This window comes from Filicampus tigris, chromosome 7 (genome assembly GCF_054856515.1).
Source record: "Filicampus tigris isolate MCC_2025a chromosome 7, RoL_Ftig_1.0, whole genome shotgun sequence".
In the NCBI taxonomy this organism is placed as follows: Eukaryota; Metazoa; Chordata; class Actinopteri; order Syngnathiformes; family Syngnathidae; genus Filicampus; species Filicampus tigris.
The window spans coordinates 15,300,215-15,327,527 of NC_141223.1; the positions used below are offsets into that span (position 1 = coordinate 15,300,215).

General features: G+C 42.2%; 1 protein-coding gene across 3 annotated transcripts in view; it reads right to left on the reverse strand.

The window, feature by feature from the left end:
• robo1 (roundabout, axon guidance receptor, homolog 1 (Drosophila)) overlaps window positions 1-27,313 on the reverse strand; it is a 276,461-nt gene that overhangs the window by 36,288 nt on the left and 212,860 nt on the right. For all 3 annotated transcript variants that reach the window (XM_086035532.1, XM_086035534.1, XM_086035535.1), the window contains 4 exons: window positions 15,918-16,075; window positions 10,100-10,220; window positions 9,145-9,283; window positions 8,936-9,063 (listed from right to left, as the gene is read on the reverse strand). In XM_086035532.1, coding sequence (XP_085891658.1) covers window positions 8,936-9,063; window positions 9,145-9,283; window positions 10,100-10,220; window positions 15,918-16,075 — 546 coding nt within the window. The remainder of the gene's footprint in view (window positions 1-8,935; window positions 9,064-9,144; window positions 9,284-10,099; window positions 10,221-15,917; window positions 16,076-27,313) is intronic.

The following is a 27,313-nucleotide window of genomic DNA, read 5'->3' on the forward strand; positions in this document are numbered from 1 at the left end:
AGTTGTATTTTTTTGCATTTTTGTTTGTGTACTGCACCCAATTCCAACCAAACCATGGCCGATTCTGTTTATACTGCCACGGCCCTACTGTCGCAAGTCTATTGTTGTGTTTATAATTATGTGCACGAACTTACCAATGTGGACTTTGCCTTGCTAAACTCTTCACTGATGCAAAAATGCATGCAATACAAACAAGAAAGGTTATCTAGCTGCCAACTTATTTGCATGGGCGAGGGCTCATTTACATGGAAATGGTTGGGTTGGGGGGGTACACGTTTTAACCATCTGCTCCGTGCCGACACCCTCCAATAGGGCAGGCGTCAACACCGTTTCATCTTAATGACAACCCGAATGGGCGCGGCATCAACACGTTCAACCTTCTACTGGGCCGTCCATGTGAGGACTCAATGCAAATTAGTTAGCATCCACGTGCAGCCTAACATTTTCCGCCGACCAATGTGTTAATCATTTGTACACTGGGGTAGTGCGATGCATTCGTAAAAAGCAATTGGAAAGCTGTCCTATAAAATGAAGGCGTCATTTGTCCGCAAATTAGACGCGCTGTTTGGAAATGCATTGAAAAAGGAGGGGACAACAATAGAAAAAGAAATGAGACACTTTTACCTTGGAGGCCCAAAGACCCGTTCTCTTTCTTTCTTTTTTTTTTACCCATTTGTCTCCGTTGCTGGTGACAACGGAGACATGATTGGAGTGTGGAGTGGTGATGGGAGGAGGATGGATGGGGAGTGGGTGTAGGTGGAGTGGCGACAGCTTCCTGTCTCGGGTGACGGGTGACAAGTCAACTTACCAGATACAACTAAAAAAGGAAATAAAAAAAGACAATAACACAAAACCTCAATGAGCAATGTCAAAATAAGGTGATGTCAATGGGTACAAATGCATACATGTTGTTGTCATTTAATAACAAAACACAAGCCATCGTTCACAGTTGGACACTGCTGGGAACATATGAACATACCCTCCTGTTAGGTTGTGGGTCAAATTGACACCGATATTTAAAAAATTAAAAGCCAATTGGATGAAACTTCTCTTGGCCTTTCATTGTTTGTATACATTATTATTTACATTATTGTTGCGGGATGACTAAACAATATGACCAAACTGATAAAATGGTTGTAAAAATGACTTCAGAGGAGAAGACTGCATGAATATCAAAATACATAAATATATACAGGTCCACTGATAGTGTAGTGGTACACACGCCTGAGTTGTGTGCGGGCAGCATGGGATCGATTCCCGCTCAGTGACAGTGTCTATGTGTGCCCTGCGACTGGCTGGCGACCAGTTCGGGGTGTAGTCTGCCTTTGCCCATTGACGGCTGGGATAGGCTCCAGCAACTCCCCGCGACCCTGTATAGGATAAGTGGTTTGGAAGATGACATGGCATGACATGACATAAATATATACAAATGGCATTAAAGTATTTTTAAACAAAGAAAAAAGATGAAAAATGTTTCTACAGCCATCATATTTGTAATTTTGTATTATACAAATGTATTTTTTTAAAATAAGTTTATTTTATATTTTCATGATAACCATGCATATGCAACAGGGTCAAATTGACCTGCAGTAAAGCTTAAACGTAAAAATAAAATGAAATGTAGGATAAAACTACTTCTGCTGTAATTGCTTTTAATTATATATTTGTTCAAATTATTTTATTTCTTATTTTTATGATAACTAAAGAGGCAGTACAGTCAAATTAGCGCTTAGTAAAGTTAAACATGTACAGATTTTTTTTATTTTTATAAACCCTTTCCTTCTGGCATTATGCTTTGTATGTATATTGTATGTCATGTCATGCCATGTCATATCACCTGCCAAACCGCTTATCCTGTACAGGGTCGCGGGGAGGTGCTGGAGCCTATCCCAGCTGACTATGGGGGAAAGGCAAACTACACCCCGAACTGGTCGCCAGCCAGTCGCAGGGCACACACACACAGACACCGTCACTGAGCTGGAACCATCCCACGCTGCCCGCACACAACTCAGGCGTGTGTACCACTACACCATCAGTGACTGCATATTGTATGTGATGTATATTATTATTATTATCATTATTATTATTATTATTATTATGTCTAGATGCAGTGGATTATTTTTGGTGCACAGGGGGGGGGCATAACAGGAGGATTGTATACATAGCAAACAACATTTCATACACAGGAACACAAAAAATATTTGGGATTTTGCAAAGCAAAATGGCAAGATGATGGAACATTCGCCAACTAAATGCGATCAACGCCTCCGCACCCTCCAGGATCTGAGGGATGGTCACCAATGTGAGCTTGGGTCCATAAAAACGCAAGGTGAATGTTAATTTGTCACTCCCGGGGTTTTAAATCTTGCACAGTCAGTGGCTCACCTTATCGAATCAATGTGCTCCCACAGAAACATAAACGCTGTCAGTCGAAGTAATGATCTTAGCCCACCTCGCCTGCCATCCCACCGCGCCTTTGACTCATTTGTGCCCTTTAAAATGCAAATGTACATACTGCCTGGTCAAGTCATTCATTTTTGTCCATCATGAATGCCTAAAATCTCAAAACTACGCACACAACACCTACACACACATCTAAGCTTTTAATTAGGTAACCATTCATCTATGTCTACGACCGGGCAGCGCCGTTAGATTTCTGCTAACTTCATCAATACACAATGGGAAATTGAGGAGGGCTAACTATCAGAGGATTTATGTCGGCTTCTCGTAGTAACCAATCTTTACAATCACGCAATTACTAGGGGTGTAATGGTAAAATAAAGAAAAAGAAGCAAACTGCTTGCAGTAACCTCTCAAAAAAATGAAATAATCGTGGTGGCTGATGTACATAATACAGAACCTAAAAGTGACAGTTATATAACAGTGACTTAACGACATCCGACCCAGTAGGCGGCGCACTCAAAACCGCCGCAAAACCCCCGAGGCGCTGACATCGAAACGTTATTAACGCCACATTTGGAGAATTAACAAGATTAATGGCAACTCCCGTCAGGGATTGTCTGCATGCATCTCTGCTACGATGGGACAATCAGCGAGTTGGACATCAACAGTGAGCAAAGCACAATGGGAGTGTGTTTGAAGGCTGAGAAAAACCATATGCGCACACACGCGCGCGCACACACACACACGGACCCAGACAAACAGTGTTTAAAATGTGGTCACTCAGCTGGGGTTTTGAGTGTTTTATCAACAGCATGCATGCTGCTGACAAGAAAGTTCCTGCCTTGAAGTCTCCTTCAAGGCTGTTTAGCATGGGCCATTGGTAACGTCGCTCTAGGGACCGCGAGTCCATTTAAAACCTTTCTCCGCCTCAACTGAAATAAAAAAAGACTTATTTGGGTAAAATAGCACATCATCAAACTCATTAAAATGCTTTTGAATGACCTAATCTTGAAGCATACACACACTCCTACAAGGGTTCTACAGCTGTATAAAAGGTTCACCGTTTAAAATGAGACTTAATGTAAAAACCCCCAAAGTTGTGCAGCTTAAAACAAAACTACCCTAAAATCTCTCCAAAGTTTCAAAGATACAACTAAGGACTACTGTCAAAAACAACAAAGTAACACCAGGTATAATAAGACGACCGTAAAAGTTCTAGTAGTTGCACATAAATCTAGCATAAAAGCCCAAAAACATTATGCAGGTGAAAATAATTGTACCCTCTAATCCCCAAAAGTCAGAAAGGTAAATATAAGACTACTAATAAAAACAATAAAAAAAAAAAAGTTACAACAGGTAAAAGAAGTTCTACTCTTAAATCCCCAGAAGTTGCTCAGGTTTGAATGAAACTACTGTAAAACCTTCGAAAGTTGCGCAGGTTAAAATAAGTCCACCCTAAAATAATAAGGCAAATAATAAGGTAAAATCAGACTGCTGGAAAAACACGCACGTTGTGCCAGTAGAAATACGAATTCTGTGAATAAAACACCCCAAAAGATGCACTGGTTGAAAAAAAAAAACAATGTGAAAAAAAAATGGCTTAAAATGACCATCTTTAAAGTGTTGTGTGCTATGGCCTAAAAATTTGGAACCAGCTTGATGCTCATCTCAAAACTGCCTAACCTATCTATAATTTCTTTGAATCTACTGACTGGCTCTATGTCCTGTTTGTTTCAGTTTGTATGTAAATTATCATTGTAGTTTTTATTTTCGGTTGTTCTTGTCTTGGTACGTATGTATTTAAAAGTCCTTAGCCCTCACCTACTCAGCTTTAAGTAGCTTTATGGGATGTTGCTATGTGGTAAACTTCGGGTTGCCCTCGTGGTGATTAATATACAACTGTAATAAGTGACTAAAGTTAAAGTCAAGTCATGGTCAAAACCCCAAAGGCTAAGACTATATAAAAAAACATCAAGACAAAATAACAACTACAAAAAGCCCAAAAGATGTTCATGGGTAAAATAAGACTACAGTAGTCAACTACGGTAATATAAAACTATTTAAAACTATTTAAAATGCCAACTGTTGCACAGGTTAAAATAAGGCTAGTGGTGGGCGATATGATGATATTAGATCGTTAAGCGGTTTAACGTGTTCACGATCTCATAAAGCCGAAAGATCGTTTGATCGTCTACATGGCACATTCAAACAGTTTAGCTCTATGGCGGCGCAAAGCCGCTGACGCGTATACCGACCAACCAATCACAGCACGCACAGTGCACGGTACGTGACACTCCCCGCCTCCCTGTTTGTTTGTATATCAGGAAGCTATAGCGGAAAGTCACCACGAAGCAGAGTTGGTCCCGAAAAGAAACTCCACATCCACAGTGTCGATTTGGTTTGGCTTTTCCTCGGAGGAGAAAGCGCAAACCAGTTATTTGCAAAGTTTGCAGAGACTCGGTTCGGACGTCAGCGCCGACAGCCAAAGCAAACGGAGATCAGACACATGGCAGCCAGAGGCAGCCGCTAGCTCCAAGCTAACGCAACCCACGGTAACACAGTCATTTAACAAGAGCACGCCATATGAAAAAACAAGCAAGCAGTGTAAAGAAGTAACTGAGGCAGTGACTTATGAAGACATGATTCCCATTAAAACAATGGAAAACGAGGGGTTTAAAAGACTCTTTAAAGTACTTAGACCTGCGTTACGAGCTGTGTTTTTGTTTACATTATGTTACCTTTTATGTTTACATTCACTGCACATTTTGATAAAAATTGTCACTCTTCAAATTAAAACCTGTTCAGAAACCTTAGCTGACTTAAAATGTATTTTTTTCTTTTAGAGTTTTATACACATTTTAAATATGTTTTATACGTTTAACATGAGGAAAATGGTCAGAAATGTGCAAATTAGTCTTAAAAAAACGATGTGAAAAAAGAATCATGATAAAATTGTGATCATGATTTTATTTTAAAAAAAATTGTGATATGATATTTTTGCCAGATTGCCCAACCCTAAATAAGACTGATGTAAAAAATCCAAAGATTACGTGGGGTTAAAATAAGATGAACATAAAAACATAAGTGATGCTTAAATAAGGCTATTGTTAATTTTTTTTTTTTTTTTTCAAAAAAACATGACAGCACTGAGATCCTGTAACATGAATCCCCTAAAATCTCACAAATTATGTTTGTCAAAATAATCTAATAAAAGGTCTGGAAGCGGAATCCGCCTGACTAGAATCTGTGTATTAGCATGCTTGGCGACTCAAAAGTAACAAGTCGGCACATGGCTTCAAGTTAAAGTCTTAGCTTGACTTTGGTGGCTTTCCGCCATCAATTAAGGGGAATATTTTTCTTGACATATTTATAAGTCCCGGGGAGGTGTAGCGGACTGAGAAGCGTGTAAAACAACAATTCGCCGATTTAGTTAGTAACGAGAGCGGCGCACATCGAAAGAAAAACAGCCCTGGGGCACCACTCGCACACTGACTACATTGTTTCGCCGACAGTCTGACCGCGGAGGGTGTGAAAATCCCCCCTTTCTAGATTCCTCTTCTGGGCTCAAAGGGGATTTGATTTGAAGGACGGCGGGTGCGCCCTGTGAATGCCATTTTCTCATGCTACATTATATAATAACCCAAGTGAATCATGTCACTGTGGGCTCCAAATTTCACATACATTCTCACACAGGTGGATTTAGTGCAACTAGTGGTTCACCAGGACTTGGAATCCAACGAATCTTAAGATGAATTCTGGCTCCCTATGTTACCAATAAAATAATATATAAAAAAATCCACCACAATCTGCACAGGATAAAATAAGAACTTTAAAAACTTTAAAATACTCCAAACTTGCTTAGTTCAAAATAAGACTACCCTAACATCCTCAGTGATTGCACGGGTTAAAATAAGACTCCTGTAAATCCCAAAAGTTGCAAAGGTTACAAATACGTCTTCTGTAAATTCCCCCAAAGTTGTGCAGGTTAAAATTTGACTACCATAAAAATGCCTTAAGTTGCACAGGTTAAAATAAGACTATCGCAAATAAATCCCACAAAAGTTCTGCAGGTTAAAATAAGTCTACTGTAAATTCCCTAAAAGTTGTGCAAGTTAAAATACAGTAAGAATAAAGTCACAACCCACAAAGTTGTGCAGGTTAAAATTCGACTACCATATAAATCCCCAAAACATGCACAGGTTAACATAACACAAATCCATCAAAAGTTGCACATGTTAAAATGTGATTACTGTACTCCCCTCCAAAGTATTGTAGGTTAGTAAAGACAATTGAAAATCCCCCCCCAAATTGCTTAGGTTAAAATAAGACTATACTACATACATTGCCCCAACAGTTGTGCAGGTTCATCAACTGTAAACCCCCAAACATTTTCCAGGTTAAACTAAGACAACCATACATCCACCCCAAAACGTAGTGCAGGTTAAATTACAAGAGAGTTTGTCCAGACAATAGATTAGGAATAAGTATTTGATACAACTCCATCAGATCCTGTCAAGGACAACGTCCCGCAACTTACAGTATACCTTACACGAGGGGTGGGCAATTTCGGCCCTCGAGGGCCGGTATCCTGCCTGTTTTCCATCGCTTTCTGCTGCAACACACCTTATTCAAATGAACATATAATCGGCAAGGCCTGCAGAAGCTGGATGACGATCCTGATCATTTGAATCATGTAGGTTGCACCAGGGTGACGAATAAAACATGCAGGATATCGGCCCTCGAGGGCCGGAATTGCCCACCCCTGCCTTATACCGACCTGTTTTGGGTCGGTGAAGACCTACAATTATCCGGCTTTTCTGTTCTTTCCTGTAATTAGAAGCACGTCATTTCCAGGCGTGGGACTGTGGCCTGTTGGTCTTTAATTTGCAGTGGCCACATCTTCCTCCCCTGATGTCTTCATCGTTGATCAACTGGACTATGAAGGTTGAATCAAGAGTCCCAATTGTGCAAAGTTTTTATTTCATAAACGTGTCTTTGTAACTTTCGAGTGGCCGAGGTTGAGAACTTTCCCAGAAACAGTCCCAGGGTGAGGAGTATTTCATTCCCAGTAAATACGAGGGCGATTCCCAGCAAGAACACAATTTATTGAAAGGGCTCGTCAATAACCTTTCATCAGGGAGAAAGGCATCGAGCAAGCGATGCGATAGGACGAGTGGACGTATTGACTTGGTATTGGCAGCCGAGGCTAATCGTACTCCCTGAGCGCGTCTAAAGATTGCTGTCGGCGGAGAGAATGAAGAAATAATTGCATAGGGTAGCCAAGTGAGGATGAGGTGGACATGTTTGCAGACAGGCAGGGGGGCTGGCACACGATTAAAACTGCCCTGTCTCATTATATCTGAGCGCCACCAACTGCGGAAAGTGACATTAATATGGCTGACCTCACCGCAGAAAACCTCTCCGCCGAGCCACCACAAGTCCCAATTCCCAAGACGTTCCGCATCAGTGGCAAGACGCCGACTCACCATCTTTTCACCCAACACACACACACACCTCACTCTCCTCTCAAACAACTCCCAACATTCCCATTAGTTTGCTGTTAAATGGCCCCTGTGTTCCCTCCGTATCTCAAGGGGACTTCTGGCCCAATCCAAGACAACCCCCTCAGCTCCCCTGAATGGGTTCTTTCTGAATGTTCACGCTCTGTGACCAGCTCCTTTATATTCAAACCGTGTTAATAAGACGTCCAGTGGAGAAGGCCACAGGAGACGCAGTGATGTTTACAAATAGCATCGTGCAAGCTTAAGATGCAAACAAGGGTGGGTTCTTGTGAGAAATATCACGTGTGTAATGAAAGGGCAAATGAGATCGATTGAAGGGTTCAGCTACCATATGCGCATTGTTATAGTTGTTATGGATTTTGTGATTAGAAATCAATCAGGTAATTGAGAGAGGATAGCGCAATGTAATGAGCTGGTGGTACTAAAACCGCAGGCTGCTACTACAACAAAGCCGGCCTTGATTGCCCTGAAACCAAGAGGCATAATAAGCTCAAATTGAATTTTCTAGCAGGAGTTCAGCAAAGTATGAGTTATGGAAGTTGGCTGAAATGGCCGTCTCAAGCTATAATGGCCAACCCTTTGTTCACTTTCAGGCATGGGTCCTGCGACTTTTTTGTGCATTATGACAGACACGCTTGCCATCGGTGTAATTGGGCTATTTTTGTTTGTAACTTTACAATGAGTGCTCTTGAATGAGTTATGGGGTTGGCCACATTGGGGACCTCTGCATGCAATGCATAATTTTCCACAAGGATGCATGTGGCTGAAACAAATGGCAAGTTTTGGGGTGTGGAGATCCTGGCAGAAGTGAGTGTCGAAAAAACAAATATAAACAGCTCACCCGCCATCCCGGGTAGACAAATACTACCACCAAACCAGAAAATTGGCAGAGCGACTCAGTCCACCCACAAAACAAGGAAAAACAGTGCATTCATCTGGCCTTACAGAAACCTGATCCAATGAGCCTGTAAATCAAAGAAAGGCCCGAGAGTGAGCAAGGGCAGTCTTACCGTGGACGGTGAGGCTGGCCGACGCCTCCGCCTTGCCCACCATGTTCTCTGCTACACACGTGTACGAGCCGACGTCCGCTGAGGTCAGACGGCGTATCTTCAGGGTGTGGTCCTCCCGGATCTCGTACCTTGGGAGCAACAATTAAACACAGATGTAAGCTGGAGATCAGAAACAGCTGATGAGAGGGACTGTTACCCACGATTCCCACCTTGCTTTGGGCAGTTCACCATCGTCCTTCCGCCAGCGCACTGTCGGGACCGGGTCACCGCGCGCCTCACACGCGAACTCCACGCTTTGGTCCACCAGCACCACTTGGCTGCCGGGCCGACGCACAAAGCTGGGTCGCTCTGCATGGATGGAAATAGCAAAGAAGTGAAATACAATGTTAACATAACTTACAAGTGCCCCATCTATGGGAGTTTTTCAAGTTATAAGCCGTCCCTTGGTCGATTTTTGCTTTGTGTTGCGAAACATGTAATAATGGGATTTCAATTCATTTAAGTGGCGGAAATTTATTTGATATAGGAGTATAATGATGACAACTTTGATCATGGAACAAATTAAACTCATAAGTCAAGGTGCCACAGAAGTAAGTAAAGTAAGGAAGTGGTGGTGTGCTTGCTTTTATTTGCTCGTAAACTAATTGGATGTCAGCCTCTTGCTCTTGGCTGAAATTTTGTTAAAGGTTATGTTGTCTGGAATGAAAACCATCCATTTGAAAAAAAACGCCACATGCTGTCTGAAGTACCACCTGACAGTTATAGTGAGGCTCGACACAAGAAGCTCAATGTAATGAAGACAAAAGACTGCCTGAGCCAAACACAGAAAGGTCTTTTCGTTTATCGGCAGCCCTCTCAGCTAAATTCTACGAGGACTCCGAGGAGTCTGTGATAAAATCCTGAGTCAGGAGGTGTTGGAGGTCACTGGGGTGAAACGGGGGTGCAGCTGGTGGTGTCAGCGAATGATTCATATATCTTAGAGAGTGAGATTGGAAGTCATCTCACACTCTTATCTGATTAAAGTTTACCGACACCATTAAGTTCTCTAGGAGCGAGACAATCGAAGGTGTACATCTGGATCGTCTGAAAAATGTGTAAATCTGCTTATGAATGTTTGAAGGTGTGAAAGTAAAGAAAACGATCAGAGATAAAAATGCTAATTACCGAGCACTGTGAGTTCGGCTATTTCGCTCTCCCGTTCGCCGACCATGTTAGTCCCGACGCAGACATACTTCCCCGCATCGCTCTTCCTGGCGTTGGTGATCATCAGCTTCCCGCTGCGTATCTGAGGAGTAAAAGTGAGAAGAAAATGAATAATTTAGGTGTGTGTGCCTCAGACATCTCATTGGGGTCGTTACAACCGTCACGATAAAACAGCCGTAGCTCTGTTAAAAAAAAGGTGCTGCTGAAAGGCTCCATTCATTGCAGCCGCCTCTCAGCCTCCACTTAAAGTCTAAATCACTATCAGTCAGCCTGTTTCCCTTCAAGGTAAGCTGAGCCAAAAAACACTTTCACAATCCAACACAACTGCGACCCCCCCCCCCCCCCCCCGCCTCACCCGAGGGAGCACCTGAGGCTCTGCAGGACCTCGAGCGCTTTTCCAGCTGCCACAAAGAGCTGCTACTCAGAGTCCAACATTGCTGGGAGTCTTTCAAGAACTCACAGGTTCCTTAGACTTTCTTTTGGAGGTGGCAAGTGAACACTCAGGAACACATGAAGAGCAGTGAATGTGGTTTGTCCAGGTCCAGGTATTTCCCAGGGCTTTGATTACAGGCCAGAGGAGTCACTTTGTTCTCGAGCAGACGGGACAAGCAAACCAAGCCCCCCCCCCCTCTCCTCAGTACTCCTCTCGGCTGACAACCACACCAGTCAAACAATAGCATGGGGACCAATGGTCTCTGTATCCCGGTGGGGCTTAACCTTTAAAGCGCCTGTGAGGCCAGGATCACCACCTGCAGGCAGGTAACTGATACCCTCATTAGAGAGCTAACCGATGGAGAACTTGACATACAATGTTTGCAAAACCGCAAATTGGAATGGAGCTAAGTAGAGCTATGACAGAACAATCCTTTTGGTTTTCAAACGCAAACCTTTTTTGTGGTAAATGGTCAAATAATCTTTGAGTAATAAAATGCCCAAATCAAACAAAACAAACTTTTCATGCTAGGTATATTGAAGGCCATCTTTTTTTGGTAGTTACTAAATTGTAGTAAATAATATTAGGGTAATCTAAGACGTGAACAACTCTCCCACCCAAAGCAGAGGCCTAGACCATCAAGCCAAACTGTGTGGAGTTTGTGCTTTACATTGGTGCTGGAAGCGTTTGAAGAGATTTAAAAGATTTGCGTAGTTTTTTTTTGTTTTGTTTTGTTTTACATTTTTTTAAACAGGTTCAACAACACCGAAGAGACCTTATATTGTACTGCAAAATTGATCTTATCTTTGGATTTGAACCTAGTGAGTGAGAATCACGGCTCTAGACCTGTAGATTGAGGAAATCCTAAGGATGTATTTGCACTTCTCCAAATTATTTGATGTACGGCACCTTGTCATACTGGAAGGGTTTGAAGTAGTCCCAGGGATAAAATCCTGCCGGGTGATGGGTTTTCTGGTCTTTGTTTGCAGGTGTCTGAATTCCACTTTTGACACGATTTTTTTTAACCAGGATAAAAAAAAGAGGCTCATCTGCGATTTGCACCTGAGACCTCAAACACCCCAAAAAAAGAGCCATGAGCCATACTTTAGTACTTCTTGTCTATGTATTTGGTGTCCCTATTATAACATTCAAGATTAAATGGATCTGGCGAGGCAGGCTAAGTTTATTTGGGGCACCCCGTGGTGTTGGAAGAGTTTGAAGCAGTCCCAGGGATACAAATGACGGGTTTTCTGATCTTTATTTGCAGGTGTTTGAATAGCACTTCAAACACCTTTTTTGTCTATTTCAAATCAATATAAATGAAAAAATGGGCTTTTCTGACCTCCAAACAAAGCAAGAATCATACACCTAGACCTGTCCAGCTCCGGTCCTCGAGGGCCAGGTTTGGACACCTCTGAACTAGACCGACGAGTCATGCTTTGGGAACACCAGCAAATGCGTTTGTAGTTGTCTGGTTTCATCTGAAGCTGAATTGACTTGAGGTGATTGAAGGGTTTTAAGTTGACTTGTGGATAAAAGCCATCCTGGTGATAGGTTTTATGGTCTGATATAAAATGGAATGGATATGAAAAAAACAAATAAATTGGCATGTCCGGGATTTAAATCCAGAACCAAAGTGAGAATCATACTCCTGGACCAAGAAGCCACGCACTGGAATTTTAGAGGATGTATTCAGCACTTTATATTGTTTAATATTCACGGCATAACAGGATGCTGGGGGGATCTGAAGAGGCTGTGGAAAGCTTGGTTTATTTGGGGCACCCTGTGTTGCTGAGAGGGTTTGAAGTATCATTGTGTTACTTTTTGTTTGAGCAAAAGCTTAACAACTAAAACACTGTGACAAGCACAAAGGGTCTGAGGTCAGGGCTGTATAGACCGCATAGCAAACAGCCAAAAGGGTGTAGTGGCGGGGGTCAAAGGGCACTGTCACTTCTTCGGGGGGCTATGAGGCTATGACATGAGGATCCACTTAAAGTCAACTCCGCTCTATGCGTACTTACCTGTGACTGTGTCAGTTCCCTAGCCTCAGAGGGCATATTTGCAGTGGCAGAACAGCAGAGACCAAAAGTAAACTGCAGTGTTTCTCCACACTAGCACGGTGACTCCACCGCCGCAAACTGACCATTATGCCGACATTGTAGGGAGATGGCTCCATCCTGTCGCTTTTTTTTGTCTAGTGCCATTTGGCAATGCTGATAATGTGAGCGCCTCCATTCAGTGTGCACACTCTTTTGTGTTCGCACAGCGGTTCATTTTGCAGGATGATGATTAGCTAAAACTAAAGCACAAAACGATGCACAATACTGCAGCTGCGTTTTGGGGGATTTACGACTAAAAGACGAGAGACCTTTTCATGATGTTTGGAAACAATAGGCACCAGGGTACTTCCGGGTAGCAGAAAAATAATTGACTACTGCTGTACTTAACTGAAAATGAAAATTAAGTTGTTGTTTCTTGTAGTTGTAACACAAGATACTCTCCAAAAGCGTAATTATTTAATTTGTTTTTATTTCCTTCGAAAATAATCTAGATGTTGTAAATAGTTTTTCACAGAAGATCACAAGACTGCCTATTAGATCATTCTAATTAGCAAGCATTATTACCTATACATCCATTGTCTATAGCATATAGCATCCTCTTCTGGGTTGTGGGTGATCTGGAGTCTATCCCAGGTGACTTTGGGAGAAAGGAGGACTACACCCCGGACTGGTCGCCAATCAGTCACAAGGCAAATATGGAGACAGACAATCATTCACTCTCACATTGTCACCTCACTGTCACCGGGGTAGGAACTAAATCCATGTTGCTTACACCAAAGTTAGGTGAATGTACCACTATACCAAAAGTGACTGCTGCTGCTAGCCATTAGGTTTGGCTACATTACTAAAAGACAACCAAAGTAAACATTTTATATCTGTGACCTTCTAGGAACCCGCTGATGAAGCTTCAGATCTCAATCTACTTGCTAATGTTAGATCGTCAACATGCTATCCATTTCAGCGTCAAAGCAGCACGTATGGAGCAGAAATCCGAGCAACAGTAAAGTCAATTAGTTAGAGTCCGTTAACTAATGTTGCCATCAGAGTATGTGACATGATTCTGAAAATGTCAATTGCACCGAGCAGATGATGATTTGCATACATGTTTCCACTGGAGGGCCACAGTCAGCCGGCTGCACCATGACGGACCTATAATACCTCCTGTTGACAAACCGCACCACATAAAGTCAGGAATACATTTTACAAGCATGTCATTAGCGTGTATGCACAAACGACCGAAATAGATGGGGGATACAGGGTGCGCTCGGGAGGCATGTTGCAGAAATCCAAATGGCAAGACACTTTGCAGTTGCCATGGAGACGGCATGTTCCGGCATGCCGCACGACGGGAGGAAGGCTCTGTGCTAACGACAACACTGCAGCATGGGATGAGGGGCCCTTTTGATAAGCTCAGCTGCTGGAGACGTTGGAAATATTCTGCCGTCTGCTTCCCGCAGCTTCATATATCCACACTATATTCCATCCGGAGATATTGACTCCGGCGTAAACATACTGTGTGTTTGACGCCATGTCTTGCAAAGCAACGTGGACATTCCCGTCTGTGGCCATGTTTGATTTGACAGCTTTAGATGCTTGGAGGCTCTTTGTGTGTCTGTATGAATCCTACTTAAAGCCTACCCACCATTTGTTTTGGATCATTAAACTCTTCTGATGAATGATGCACCAATTTTATATAAATACTGCATATCCACTCTGAAGATTTTTTTTTTCCTGATTTGTTTCTCTTCAAATAAGATTATGTGCTTTTTACTTTCAATTACACCACTCATAAGACAGAGATGGACGGCCCTCGCCAGCAAGGATTTGAAACAAAACAAAAAGAAAAGCGAGCATTTGTACACTTTATGAGATTGACTTCAGACCAAGCCTCCACTCTCATGTACCCGGTGCAGAGAAAACGTTTTTTTTTCTTCTTTTTTTTTTTCCAGGATCTCAGCATGAGCTTTTGATGATGAATGGCTGTATAGACTTAGCCAGTAATAACGTCAGGGCAATAGAGAGGATCCTTATATTTGAAATCGCTGCTTATTATTCTTTTTCAGACAAATGAATCATACTTTTGGGAGGCTTGAACCTCACCACAAGTGCATGTAACCTGGTGAAAATGTCAGAATTTTAGGGATCTGGAACAGGAATCAGTAATACTCACTCAGTAGTTCCTCTTGAAAACTTACAAAAAGCAATTTCACCAATTGACACTAAATTAAGTGGATATGAAGTTTCAATTCAGGTTTAAAAGCAGCATTTTTGGGGCGAATTTCAGGGCTCATGGCATTGGGCACTCCTACTATGGAATTCACCCAAACGAGCCCCAATCAGAAGCAACTATCCTAGATACATTTATTTTTCCAGCACCATCTAATTTGCGCAAAGCATGACAGCAAAGTTCAATGACTTTTGAGGATTCACGGAAAGTTCAAATAGAATGCTGATGAATCAAATTCCAAGTCCCATACTTTGGCAAACTCCTTTTGAATTCACCCAAATGAGCCCCAATCAGAAGCTGATGGGCAATTCCAAATTGCCAAACTTTTTTTTGCCAATGCCATCTAAGGTGAGCGAAGAATGATGCTGAAGTTTGATGATCATTTCGAGTATTCACCATGAAAAAGGAATTGCGAGGGCCTGTTCATCGCTGCTTGCAACTTATTTGTAAATGGCATTGTGTAAGCACTCTGGAAATTGAACCATTGCCTAAAACAATTTTTTTCTAAGGAGAATAGTTTCCCGCTGGGCCCAGCTCACGCCCTCCTGACTATAAACAGAATGTTTTACACCAGCACCGGTTATTACCACTTTGAATGACCACATAAGCAAAAATGACACTTTGTCACAGTAGCCAAGACATTAGAAGGCAGCCAAGCAATAAAAATAAGATCCAGACCCATAACTTTTGCCCGTAGCTGCTGAGACATCTTTTTTCGGAGCTTTGCGTTACTTTCCGAGATGTAAAGCTACTAGCCATGTGCTAACTGCATTGTTAGCACTGCTGAGTCCTTTCAGCTATAAGTATTTCCGAGTCGATATCATCAGGAGGACCGCAGCCAATCAATGCAGTGATGCTGACTAATGAAGCGAGGAGGTTTCTACACCCCGGTCATTAAGGCTTTTAAGCAGCATGCTTGGGATTGACCAGACATAATGAGCTAATCAATGTTTCAACAAATATAACTCAAGTAGCGAAAATGACTCCACTCGCATCAGTGCGGCCGTTTTATTCCTTCGACTCCAGACAAAGGCATCGATAAATTGGTCCACTACTCACCGTGACTCTTTCATCTCGGTCGTCGATGTTTAGGCTGTCTTTTTTCCAAGAGATGGTAGGTTCTGGATGCCCGCGAGGCGGTTGACACTCCAGGACCGCTGGCTCTCCGGCTGCCACAATCACGTCAGCGGGGTTCTGTCTGAAATCGTCACGCAGAACTGCAGAAAAAATAAAGGAAAATCACCAGTTAGATGCTGCAACATCCATAACGTGATCAGAGAACAACAATGATACAACTGTCTAACATATTTTGGAAGTAAATCGCCCCTGAAGAAAAAGGGACCCGGGACAACACACGGGTTGCACAGGCCCCCCAACAATCATCCAGGTGTTCTGTGGGATTCCTCTGGGTTGTGACCACCCGTCAGGAACCCTTGCACCAAATTCTACCCGGACCGCTATACGGGAAGCATGACTAGTGGCTATAGAGCCTTACATTGAGATCCAACGCCACATCAGTGTGTTTCACACATAACAGCGAGATATTATGTCAGCTTAGATGGCCAGCATGAAAGGGGCTTTAGTCAGTAAGTAACCCCATTTGAGTGTCCTCAGGAAGCCCGACCCCATGATTTTTCTTTGTAACTTGGTACTAAAGAAATTCAGTTTTTGTCTAGGGTGACTGGTTAATATGCATGTATAACATCTGTAAAGCAAGACCAGGACTATCAAGACTTAGACTATTGTCCTTGAATGTACAGTACATACCTGGAAATACCAAACACCCAAATGACAAGAGAGGACCTTGGTACCAAAGAATTCCAGAATTCCTCTAAGGCAGGGATGTCAGAATTATGGCCCGAGGCCATTTGCGGCCCACCATCCATTTTTAAGTAGTCCCTGGCATATTTTAAGAATGACATTTGACATGGCCCAAAAGGCTAGTCAAAAAGAAAAAAGTTTGGAGATGGTCAGTGAGAAGTGAGGGTGTCAAAAAAATAGGTGGCACTACTACTACTAATAATAATTAAAAAAAACAATTGTACAATAACTTAGGGCTAAAATAATGTATCTTCAAAACAATGTGGTGACTAGATATCATTCAATTTCCATCCATCCATTATCCATACCGCTTATCCTCACAAGGCTCGCGGGCGTGCAGAAGCCTACCCCAGCTGTCATCGGGCAGTAGGCGGAGGACACCCGGAACTGGTTGCCAGCCAATCGCAGGGCACACAGAGACAAACAAACAACCGCACTCACAATTACACCTAGAGAACATGCAAACTCCACACAGGAAGGCCGGGGCCGTAATCAAACCCACGACCTCTGAACTGTGAAGCGGATGTGCTAACCAGTCGATCACCGTGCCGCCTCATCATTCAATTTAAAAAGCAAAAATAGATTATTCCCTTTCATGCTTTATATAAAGGTCTGATTTATGAACGTGTCACAATTGAGCTTACTTTGCCTGATTCATTTCAGCATGTTTAATTAATTAAAGCTGAATAATTTTAAAGTGGCTCTTGTGTCATTTCTTTTTTCTGTATGTGGCCCTCATTGTCTAGGTTTCATATTTAAAGGGCAAGACTGGGAGCACCAGGACTTTAAAGATTTGGGAGCTATGTGCTTGGACGGACATACTGTCTGGAACGCAAAATACACTTTCCGATACTCAAAACAAAACACACCGAAACATACATTTTGCTAGTGATATAGGCCTGAACCACCAAAGAATGTCTCAGTAGCACCTCATGGTCTTCTTTGAAATTCAGCCCCCAAAGCCAGTTAGCAGTATGAAACTTGGTAGGCTTGTCAATCATGAGTAGAGCCCCATAAAAGTGTTTCAAGTAGTCGTGCCTGAAAAGACAGCCAAAGTCTTGGCCAGATACAGAGGTCCTCGTCCTCTGGCTTTTGTCCGATTCCTATTAAATTTAAATCAAGTCTACCAGACAGATGGGCAACTTGGAACATTTGAGTTACCAGTCGGAAAATGGTGGGGACATTTGATGACTCGCTACAAAATGCAAACCTCTAATAATAAATCAATTCCACAAGGTCAATCGGCGAATGTTAAAGACATTCAAAGGCGCCCCCTTTTGGAAGAAATGTAGAAAACTTGAAGTACTACATTCCAAAACTCCTCAATCCTCATTTTCATTGGACAATTTGCTAATTGCATGCCAGCGTCGATAGGAAGGAAGTGTTTCTGGGTTCAGATTTGCAGGTTTCACAGCGATATTGTCACCAAGTGGATCTGTTCATAATCTTGGTGCTTAACATCTTTTGGACATGTTTGCCCAGAGGGAAAGCAGGCGGGGGAGACGCCGTGAAAAAGCAACAACCATTTTTCCAGTTTGGCTGTCTAAAAGAACATATGAAAAGCGCTTGTAAATTTCAGGCCACACATGCAGCACACGCATGTAGTGTATATGCACGCATGGGATGGATAATACGGATTATTTGTGGCTGCTTGGGGAGGTTGAAGTGAGCTCTGGCTGGCTTGTCTCACGCTCGTCCGCTTGCTCCTAAATACCAGATGAAAGTCAGGCTCCGTCCGGGAAAGCTAGCACCAGAAGACGAGGCCAACACATTCCTGACTGCACTCTAGTCCGCCAAAATGCTCGTTCAATCAGGGAACATGGCACTCCTTTTACATCGTATTCCCAGAGGTGGCAAAAGTACTCAGACACTTTACTTAAGTACAGGTACAGTGGGAAAAAAAAGTTGAAATACTGAAGTAAAAAAGTAAAGTAGGGCTTTACGACATACAAATTGCGAACACATAATGGGAAATGTCACTGACAGGATAACATAGAACAAGGATGGGCAACTTCAGTGCTGGAAGGGGCCACAATTTTTCATCACTTAAGGGCCCTGGTTTCAAGCCATCCATCCATCCATCCATCCATTATCTCCCGCTCTCCCCAGCAACATCTTCCAGCTCTTCCGAAGGGATCCCAAGGCGTTCCCAGGCATGCCGGGAGACATAGTCTCTCCAGCGTGTTCTGGGTCGTCCTCAGGGTCTCCTGCCGGTGGGACATGCCCGGAACACCTCACCAGGGAGGCGTCCAAGCCCTAACTTGAAACACTAACCCTTGTCAAAAACATAAAATCAGGGTTGAAATTTGAAACCCTACTTCATATTGACCCCCTAACTTGAAATGCTAATCTGATCTTGAAACCCTAATTTGAAACCTTGATCCCATCTTTAAACAGTCATTTAAAAGCATACCCTTGGCTTAAAACCCTAACCCATACATATATACAGTATGTATATACAGTAACTATGTGTAGGTTTGTTTGTTTTCTTCAAGTTTTAATTTGGATGTCTTATCTTTTTGCCGCCACTTTGTTGTCAGAGCCCAAGCGCCAATCGTAGAAGACAAGCCCAAAGTGCTCGACAAAAAAAAAAAAACATGGCATTCCCATGGCATTTTTTTTTTATTTTCCATCCTCACGAAGCTATTACATCCTGTTATCAAAACAGAGCTGGCGACATGAGGAGCAAGTCAACTCCTCAGTGTGGGTATCGCCTGCCAATCTCATTTTAGATGCGCAAAATGAATATGGAAGGATAGGAAAGAAAAAAATGAAAGGCCTAAGGGAGAACTGGCACAGTCCCGTGTTTACACCAACACTGCTGCTGTGAACCCCTGCTCACACCCCACTCCCACTCCCCCCCCAAACTAACACCTCTTTGCTGTAAACACAGCTGAGTGCGACCGCGTGTCTTCTGGGAGAGCGGCGAAGGGAGCAAGCGAAGGCTCCTCAGATGGGCCCGAACCAGCGCCTGGGTGCGTTGCAAAACCTTTTGCCAAAAGTGATCTCACTGTCTTCCCACTTGGCCTCTTTTTTTACATTCCTTCATTTACAAATGTTCTGGGAACAAACGTTAGTGAAAACGACAATGCAAAGGCACTGAAACTGTCTGCTGGCCTTTGTGTATGTTAGTGATAATGATTCTCCTGGAGAATTCCGTCTCTTGGTGTAAGCCTGCAGCTGTCTTGTAGTGGATAATATTTCCTGCACTATAAACAGGGAGGCCATATTCTGTGTGTGTGTGTGTGTGTGTGTGTGTGTGTGTGTGTGTGTGCGTGTGTGAGTGACAGAGAGCAGAGTGTGAAAATGTGTCTTTCAGAGAGGCACATTTGTTGAAATATGCTGCTGATGATGAGATGGTGTGACCCCAGACACGCATTTAATATAATATGCTGACTTGAAACCCTAACCTTGCCTTCAAACCCTATTTTCAACCCCGTACTGCTGTTTGACATCACAATTTTCTTGAATAAAAAAATCCGGCCCTGAATAGTCTGAACTTGGTTTCAAATGTTAATTTGATTCCATGATCCGTGTTTGAAAGCCTTAGCCAAGCAAGGAACTCCATTTGGAATCTTACCCCCTGGTTTGGCCTAAGCCATGCTTGAAATCCTAATTGGATATCCGAACCTAACCGTAATTGGAACCCATAAACCTTATTTCACTATATAACAAAAATTTGAAACTCCACTTTAATACCTTAACCTTGGCTAGAAACCCACATTTGAAATACCAACACTATTTCAAATTCTTGAAACCTTAAGGCAAAACTGTATCTTTGTTTAAAACCTTATGCTATGCTTGCAAAATTCGCTTGAAAACCTAATCCTGGCTTGAAACACAGATTTGCACCTCTAACTTTGGCATCATCAAACCCAATTTTGAGCCCCAAAACATTTCAAATGATAAAGCAGGCTCAAAACCCCGTTCTCTGTTTGACACCCAGCTTTGAAACCCTAAACCTAGTACGAAATCCACATTTGATTTGAAACTCTAACTTCGGTTCCAATTATTTGAAGCCTATTTTGAAGGCTAACCCATGTTGGAAACCTTAAGAAGGGTTGAAACCTTAACTTGAACCCATAACCTTGGGTTGAAATCCTAACCCAGGGTTGAAACTTTACCTTGACAATCTAACCTTGGCTTGAAACCCACATTGGAAACCCCAACTTTGGCTTCAAACCCAATTTCAAAAACCAATCTTTGTTTAAAATGCTCAACCAGACCTGAAACCTTATCTTATACGCCAATACCTTGAAATATGGCTGGTATCAGCCTGATACCGATACTTGTATTGGTACTCGCCCATTCGTACTTCAAACCTTAACTTAAGTTAAGCAAATTCAAGCTGCCTGACGCTAACGCAATAAGCCGCAGTCACGGCTGGCGTTCCAACGCCACCTTGAAAGGTCACCTCAACACTCTTGGGTTCATCACCTCTGTAACTAGCTGTTTCACACACTTTTGCTCTCAGAGGAAATTGAAAACAGATGTTTAAATGTCAAATTAAAATGAGATCCCCTAACATCCTCCAAACATTAATGAGAAAAAAGAAAGAAAAAAAAAGCCTTCATGCCACACACAAGCCAGGGTGGAAAGATCACATGAGCTTTGTTCTGAGGAAATGAAAGCAACGACAACAAATCTTTGCAAGGGTACACAGGGGAAAAAAAGCCGCTGGGGAATGAAAGATGGATGAAAAGACGCAGCGTGGGTCTCACCCTCGGACTTTGCTCTAAACGTGGACCAGGCTCACCCTGCTTGCCTAACCCGCCCACAGGAGGGAAAAAGAAGCAGCATGGAAGGCAGAAGCAAATAAGTCACGAGGAAGCAAAACAGAACAAGTTCGCAGAGTTTGGTGGAATCAACATAAAGAAAAGCTTTTGTTTTTTTGGAGGGTTTTTTTTATGTTTGCAGACAAAAGGATTTTTCATTCCCAAGTAGCAAACTTTGAATAACATAATGACATATTTTTTATACAAAAATATTTTCAAAAAGTCAAAAATATATTATATATTTTAATATTGAAAAAAAAGTAAATAAAGTAAAGTAAATGCAAAACAAGTGAAAAAGCATTATTATTAAATCTATTGGAGCACTTCTCAGACTCACAGTGTATACGCCGAATACAATGTCGTTTATTTGTTTCCATTACAGCTGCACATGCAGTAAAACGAACAATGATGACAACAAAGACGAAGTGGTAAACACATCTTTACAGAAAACGGCCTTGCCTCGTAAAAGCGAAAGAATTGCTTGGCCTGATGTTAGTTTCACTTCCAAAGTGAAGTCATTCTTATATAGGTGGAGCTTAGCTGTCGGCTCCGCAGGGGGAGCACAAGAAAAAGAAGGAGAGGAAGACATCACCTCAGTCATGCTATCTTTCAGCACTCGGGAGATGATATCAGCCCTCAAGCTGTCTGCATGCACGTGAAAAAGAGCCCAGACACCTGTACACTGGATGCTCTCATTATTCTACGCCTCAGAAACACTAGCTCGCTTGTCATGTGCACAATATTAGTTACACCTGCGACATCTAATGAGAAGCTGTCCAAGAGGTATTCATGTAAAAGTATGTCGCCAGCGCCGCGGTATAGAACGGCATTATACACTCGATGATGGGACAGCTGACAAACAGCAGACATTTGGAAGTGTACGGTCAGATTACATAATTTCTGTTTAAATGAATGAATGAATGAATGAATGAATGAACGAATGAATTAATATTCACTTCTGGATATCATGTTCATAGCCATCTAAATATAAATTTGCAAAAAAGCATTGCTGTTCCTCAGTAAAACAGGTGTGGATGAGGTAAATTTTGGAAAAGTACAAAAATGTTTTTCTTTGCAGGAATTTGATACATCAATTTTCAGCTTTCTGTTCCAAAAGTGCAACATAAATAGCATTTTCCCTCTTTTTTTAAGGAAAGAACAGCATCAAAGCTTCTCATTTTAGCAACAATCACAATCATTTATTTTTCTTTTTAGGGATGTGCAACCTCATTTTTCCGGGGAAAATATTGAATCATTGTTTTCTTTTCAGGAAAGTAAAATAGCAAAAGCTTGTTTTACATGGAAGAATTTGTAACATACTGCTTTATATTCAGGAAACTGCAACACCTGCAATGTGTCTTCTTTTTAGGAAAGTATTTCATTAATAGTTTTTCTTTAAGGTAAGTGAAGTGTCAACAGTTTATTTGCTTTATAGGAAAATGCACCATTAAGAGTTGTTTTCTTTTTAAGCAAAGTACAGCACCAAAAGTAAGTTTTCTTTTTCGAAAAGTGCAACATCTATAGTTTAGTCTTTTCGCAAATGAAAAAGATAGACAAGTGCAAAAGTACTAGTAATTAATCTTCAACCTGGTCTTCTTTCCTCTGCTGTTTTTCCAGGAGAGGTGATATCAACACTTAGGACCCTTGAAGACGGAGTATATCACATTTTTCATTAATGTGAAGTTCATAAACTCTTCACCTCTATTACACGGGGTTACAGACATAACTTCAGATCACGTCAAACAAATACTTTTCTTTCATCGCCTTGACCAAAGAAACCTTTCAGCGATTAATGTATCTTGATCTCATCATCCTTTATTCCACTGTGCTTCCTGTGTGTGAGACTTTTCACACTTTAACGGGATTTTAAAGAACACATAAGCGCGTTGCATATTATCGCCGTGAGGGCGCTCATTTCGCTAAGTCCTTTTTGGCCCCGGAGGAGCGGACGTAAAACGGTCGAATCTGCTCACAGCGAGATATTTTCTGACAATATATCTCACTGTGTGGGGCCCGCTCTCCCACCATCGGCACACATGAGGGCCTTATTAAAACAATCTTTCCAATTAACATTCCTGCTCCCCAGAGCCCCGTTGACCCTCCTGGAAGACGCCTGCTCCCTCCGTCTCCTCCTCAAGCCCTCCGATGACAAAGACGCTGTGTAGCAACCTGACCTGCCAACGGGACCTTTGAATGAGCCGAGGATGTGAGGCAACTTGTTTTCCTTTCCTGGGAAAAGCCACAAAGTGTGCGCCGGCTCGTCTGTTTTGACATGTGGTTTCTTTGAGTGGGCGAGGACAAGGGGACAAAGGATGATTTTTAGGTAGGACAGCAGAATCGTAAACTGCAGCTGGGAAAGAACGGCATATCCGAGACGGATGTCAGCTGACCAACTCACATCACCTCGGCGGAATTTTGTCAATAAACAAAACGGGAGTGATAAATCCTCAGCCGTCTCTCTCCGGGAGCTCTCAGGACAAGATTACACTGTGAGCTGACATTTGGGGATTGATGAAATTATACACTCACCAGCCAAAACATCCGCTTACATTTCTGCCAGTAGGGGGACAATTGTGAATCCTTTCATTACACGCAAGTCGTTTGGTCAAACCCTGACTTTGTGGGGTTTGACTTTTGTGCATTATGGACAATTAACTTTGCTGCCATGCTTTGCCCACATCCAATGACAAAAACACATCAAGCATTTGTCTACAAGTAGGATATGTGTGGTTAAAATTTGGTAGCAATATTTTTTAAGACAAGTTCGTCTTTGAAGGAACCCAAGAAAACAACATGAAACTGCTACTTCAGAACCAAGATGGAAGACTTACTGTGTATTTTCAGGCATGGTTTCTGGAGAGCATAGTGGCCACTGGGCAGACTTCCTGTGTCATTTCTGTCATGAATTTTATTAGATTTTTGGTGAGGCCTCTCATGATAGACATGCCTACCAAATTTCACGGTGCTACATTAAACTTGCATCGAGGGCTAAACTTTGAATCTGTTAGCTTCGGCTCTGACCTTGTGGAGTAACTAGTTACTACATTTATGGCCAGAGATGGGCACCTTTCCCATTTTTGCCGGTCCGTCCTCCGTCCGTGACCTGGTTACCCTTCTGTCCTGGTCCCTCCATCCTTATTCATAAAAATAATCGTCCTCTGACCCCGTCCGTCCTCGTCCTTTTAATGTGCTTCCGTTGTTATATTTCGTCAGCCCCCAAACTCTCCAAAAACACAGTAGATTTAATTGTTTATAGCTGTTTAACCAAGATACTAGCATTTAGCTGCCAACCCCACCACGTCGGCCACTAAACCACAGCCAGCCAGGGGACATGACGAGGATATTTAAGATTGCTTTATAACGCAATACTATTGCGTTTTGTTGCCAAACATTTGTGTTATAATACAATAAATTTTCAGTTCTTATTGCGGTATTTCACAATAAAATAATTATGATTATAATAATTAGTAAATGTAGACTTCCACTTGCGGTACATCGGTACATCAGCGCTGGCAGAGATTTTTACGGTCTAAAGATGTCTCTCAAAACAAGGTCAAGGTGAACTTTACTATCCCCAAGGGGCAATTTCTTTTACAGCCAGCAGTCAACATAAAGAAACATCAATAATCCACTCACACACAAACAATATGCAAAGTATGACGTGTTATGCCATACTATTTAAAAGGGCAAGTACTTATTTCTTGAATTTAGACAGTATTTTTTGCAGTGTAGCTGAGCGTAGCAGGTGCTGAGGTGTGAAACCAAACCAGCTGTGCTTTCCTTCATGCACAGCAGTGGTAGTGGCAGTGCTTTCTGCACCCATGTTTGCAAGCATGCGTCACAAATCCTGAAAGTGAAAAATAAAATAAATAAATACAGGCTTTAACAAATGGTCAAAACACATACCCTTACTGACAAATGTTATGGGCCTCGTCTTTTTCATATCCTCATGACAAATGTTCTAAATCTACACCACCACTTTTCCTTGCGACTGTAAATGTGTCGCCACTTTCGAATAATCACCTTCATAAGTAGGAAAAATGGGGCAGTGGAGTAACTGGCATCCCTTCTCTGCACATCATGTGGCCTTTGGCTTGTGGCCGCTTGGCAAAATTGACAGATGAAGCTACCGAATGGAGACAAGGAGAACATTAACCAATATGTACTCACTTTTTCTCACCCTCCAAACCCAAACGTTGACGCTATCTCATGCTTCTTAAAATGCATCAAACACATTAACAAGAGATGGGTGAGCCGAGAAGAGGTAGCATATTATTGCTAAGTTACCCATATGTACAGTATAAAATATGTATACGACAGCTTTTTGGCTGCGTGTCAAGAGTGGGGCACCTGCATGTGACGTGGTATCGGTAAAGTCCGTTCTCAACGCCGTTTGACCAACTCAGAACGACCGGACGGGTCTCAAATATAGACGGGAACTCATAGACGGACTAAAGCCAAGGCAAATGCCCACCACCGGCTGAAACAAAGAATAAGACCGCATCTCATGAAAGTCAGCAGGTACACTTAATAAAGTCTAGTTAGTACTTTGTTAAAAGCGATGTCGTTCATGGAGACACTTCTCTTTGTGGGCTTTTACATCTGCAATCAAAAGAGAATACGCTAATTATACATTTGTGCTTAAACTGCAAGCCATTGGTTGCTACTGACAACTCTTGCTTCAATGAACACGTAATGAGATCCGGTGGACAGACAGCGAGCAGATGTTCGCTGTTTAGCACGTCAAACCAACTAATTAAAAGCAGAAAAAGTCCAAAGGCTGGAAATCTAAGCATCTTGTTTGCTAGAAGAGGTTCAATTTTTTTTTTCTCTTTCGGACACTGGTGGCTGAGTAACACGATAGTAGCAGTATGCAGGGGAAAATGCTACATTGGGATCCCATGCAGTGTTACGGCACATCCCTCAGCCTTTTGTCATGGGCACTTGCACATTTCCTACATGCTAATGCCTCTCCAATGGCTTTACCAGGCACTTGGGGGGGGGGGTTACTGTATATGGAGGGAAGGGCGGGGAAGGTACATGCTGGCAAGGTCGATGCATGGGGATGGAGCACAAATACGAGCATGTCCTGAAGCTCCAGAGGGGAACGCCATTGCCTATTCAATGGCTTCCACATGGACACTGAACATTCCCAGATGGACGCGTTGCCATTTCCATTTAAGCGGCAAGTATTGCTGAGAATCCAGTTGCCAAAGGTCAAACAATCACAGTTTGCAACTAAACCGCACACCACATTTTTATCACATTCCCGTATACCTGGATTTTTGCATGACGAATTGTGCGTTGTTGAAAATATGGGGGGAAAAAAACTAAATCATTTAGGATTGAGGCAATCTTGTGCAAAAAATATGAAAAAGCTCCCGAGAAATTTGGGGGGGATTTATCCATTAGTCCCCCAGAAAAAAAATGCAAACGGAAAAGCTAAAAAATAAAGAGAAATTAACCCACAAAGATTCAGTCACTCTTTCTTAAAACAAATGGGAAAAAAATGATTAATGCATGGTTCCTTTTAAATAGAAAAACAATCACAGGGATTCATTTATTGTTTCCAAAAAAGAGGAGGAAAAAAAGCCCAAATATTCAGGAGTTATGATTATTCCATAAGACAAAAAAAGTAACTAAACCACAAGGATTGTGGATGAATAGTAATAAAAACAATCACAGGGATTCATTCATTATTTCCTAAAAAGTGAAACGAAAAAAGGGAGGGACCAACGATATTTACAATATATGCATTGTTTAAAAAAATTTGGGTAGAAAAAAAGCATCTTACTTGTATTTCAGTCATGAGGTACCCTCGCAGTGTGACGCCATCCGATGGCAAAATATAAATACTAC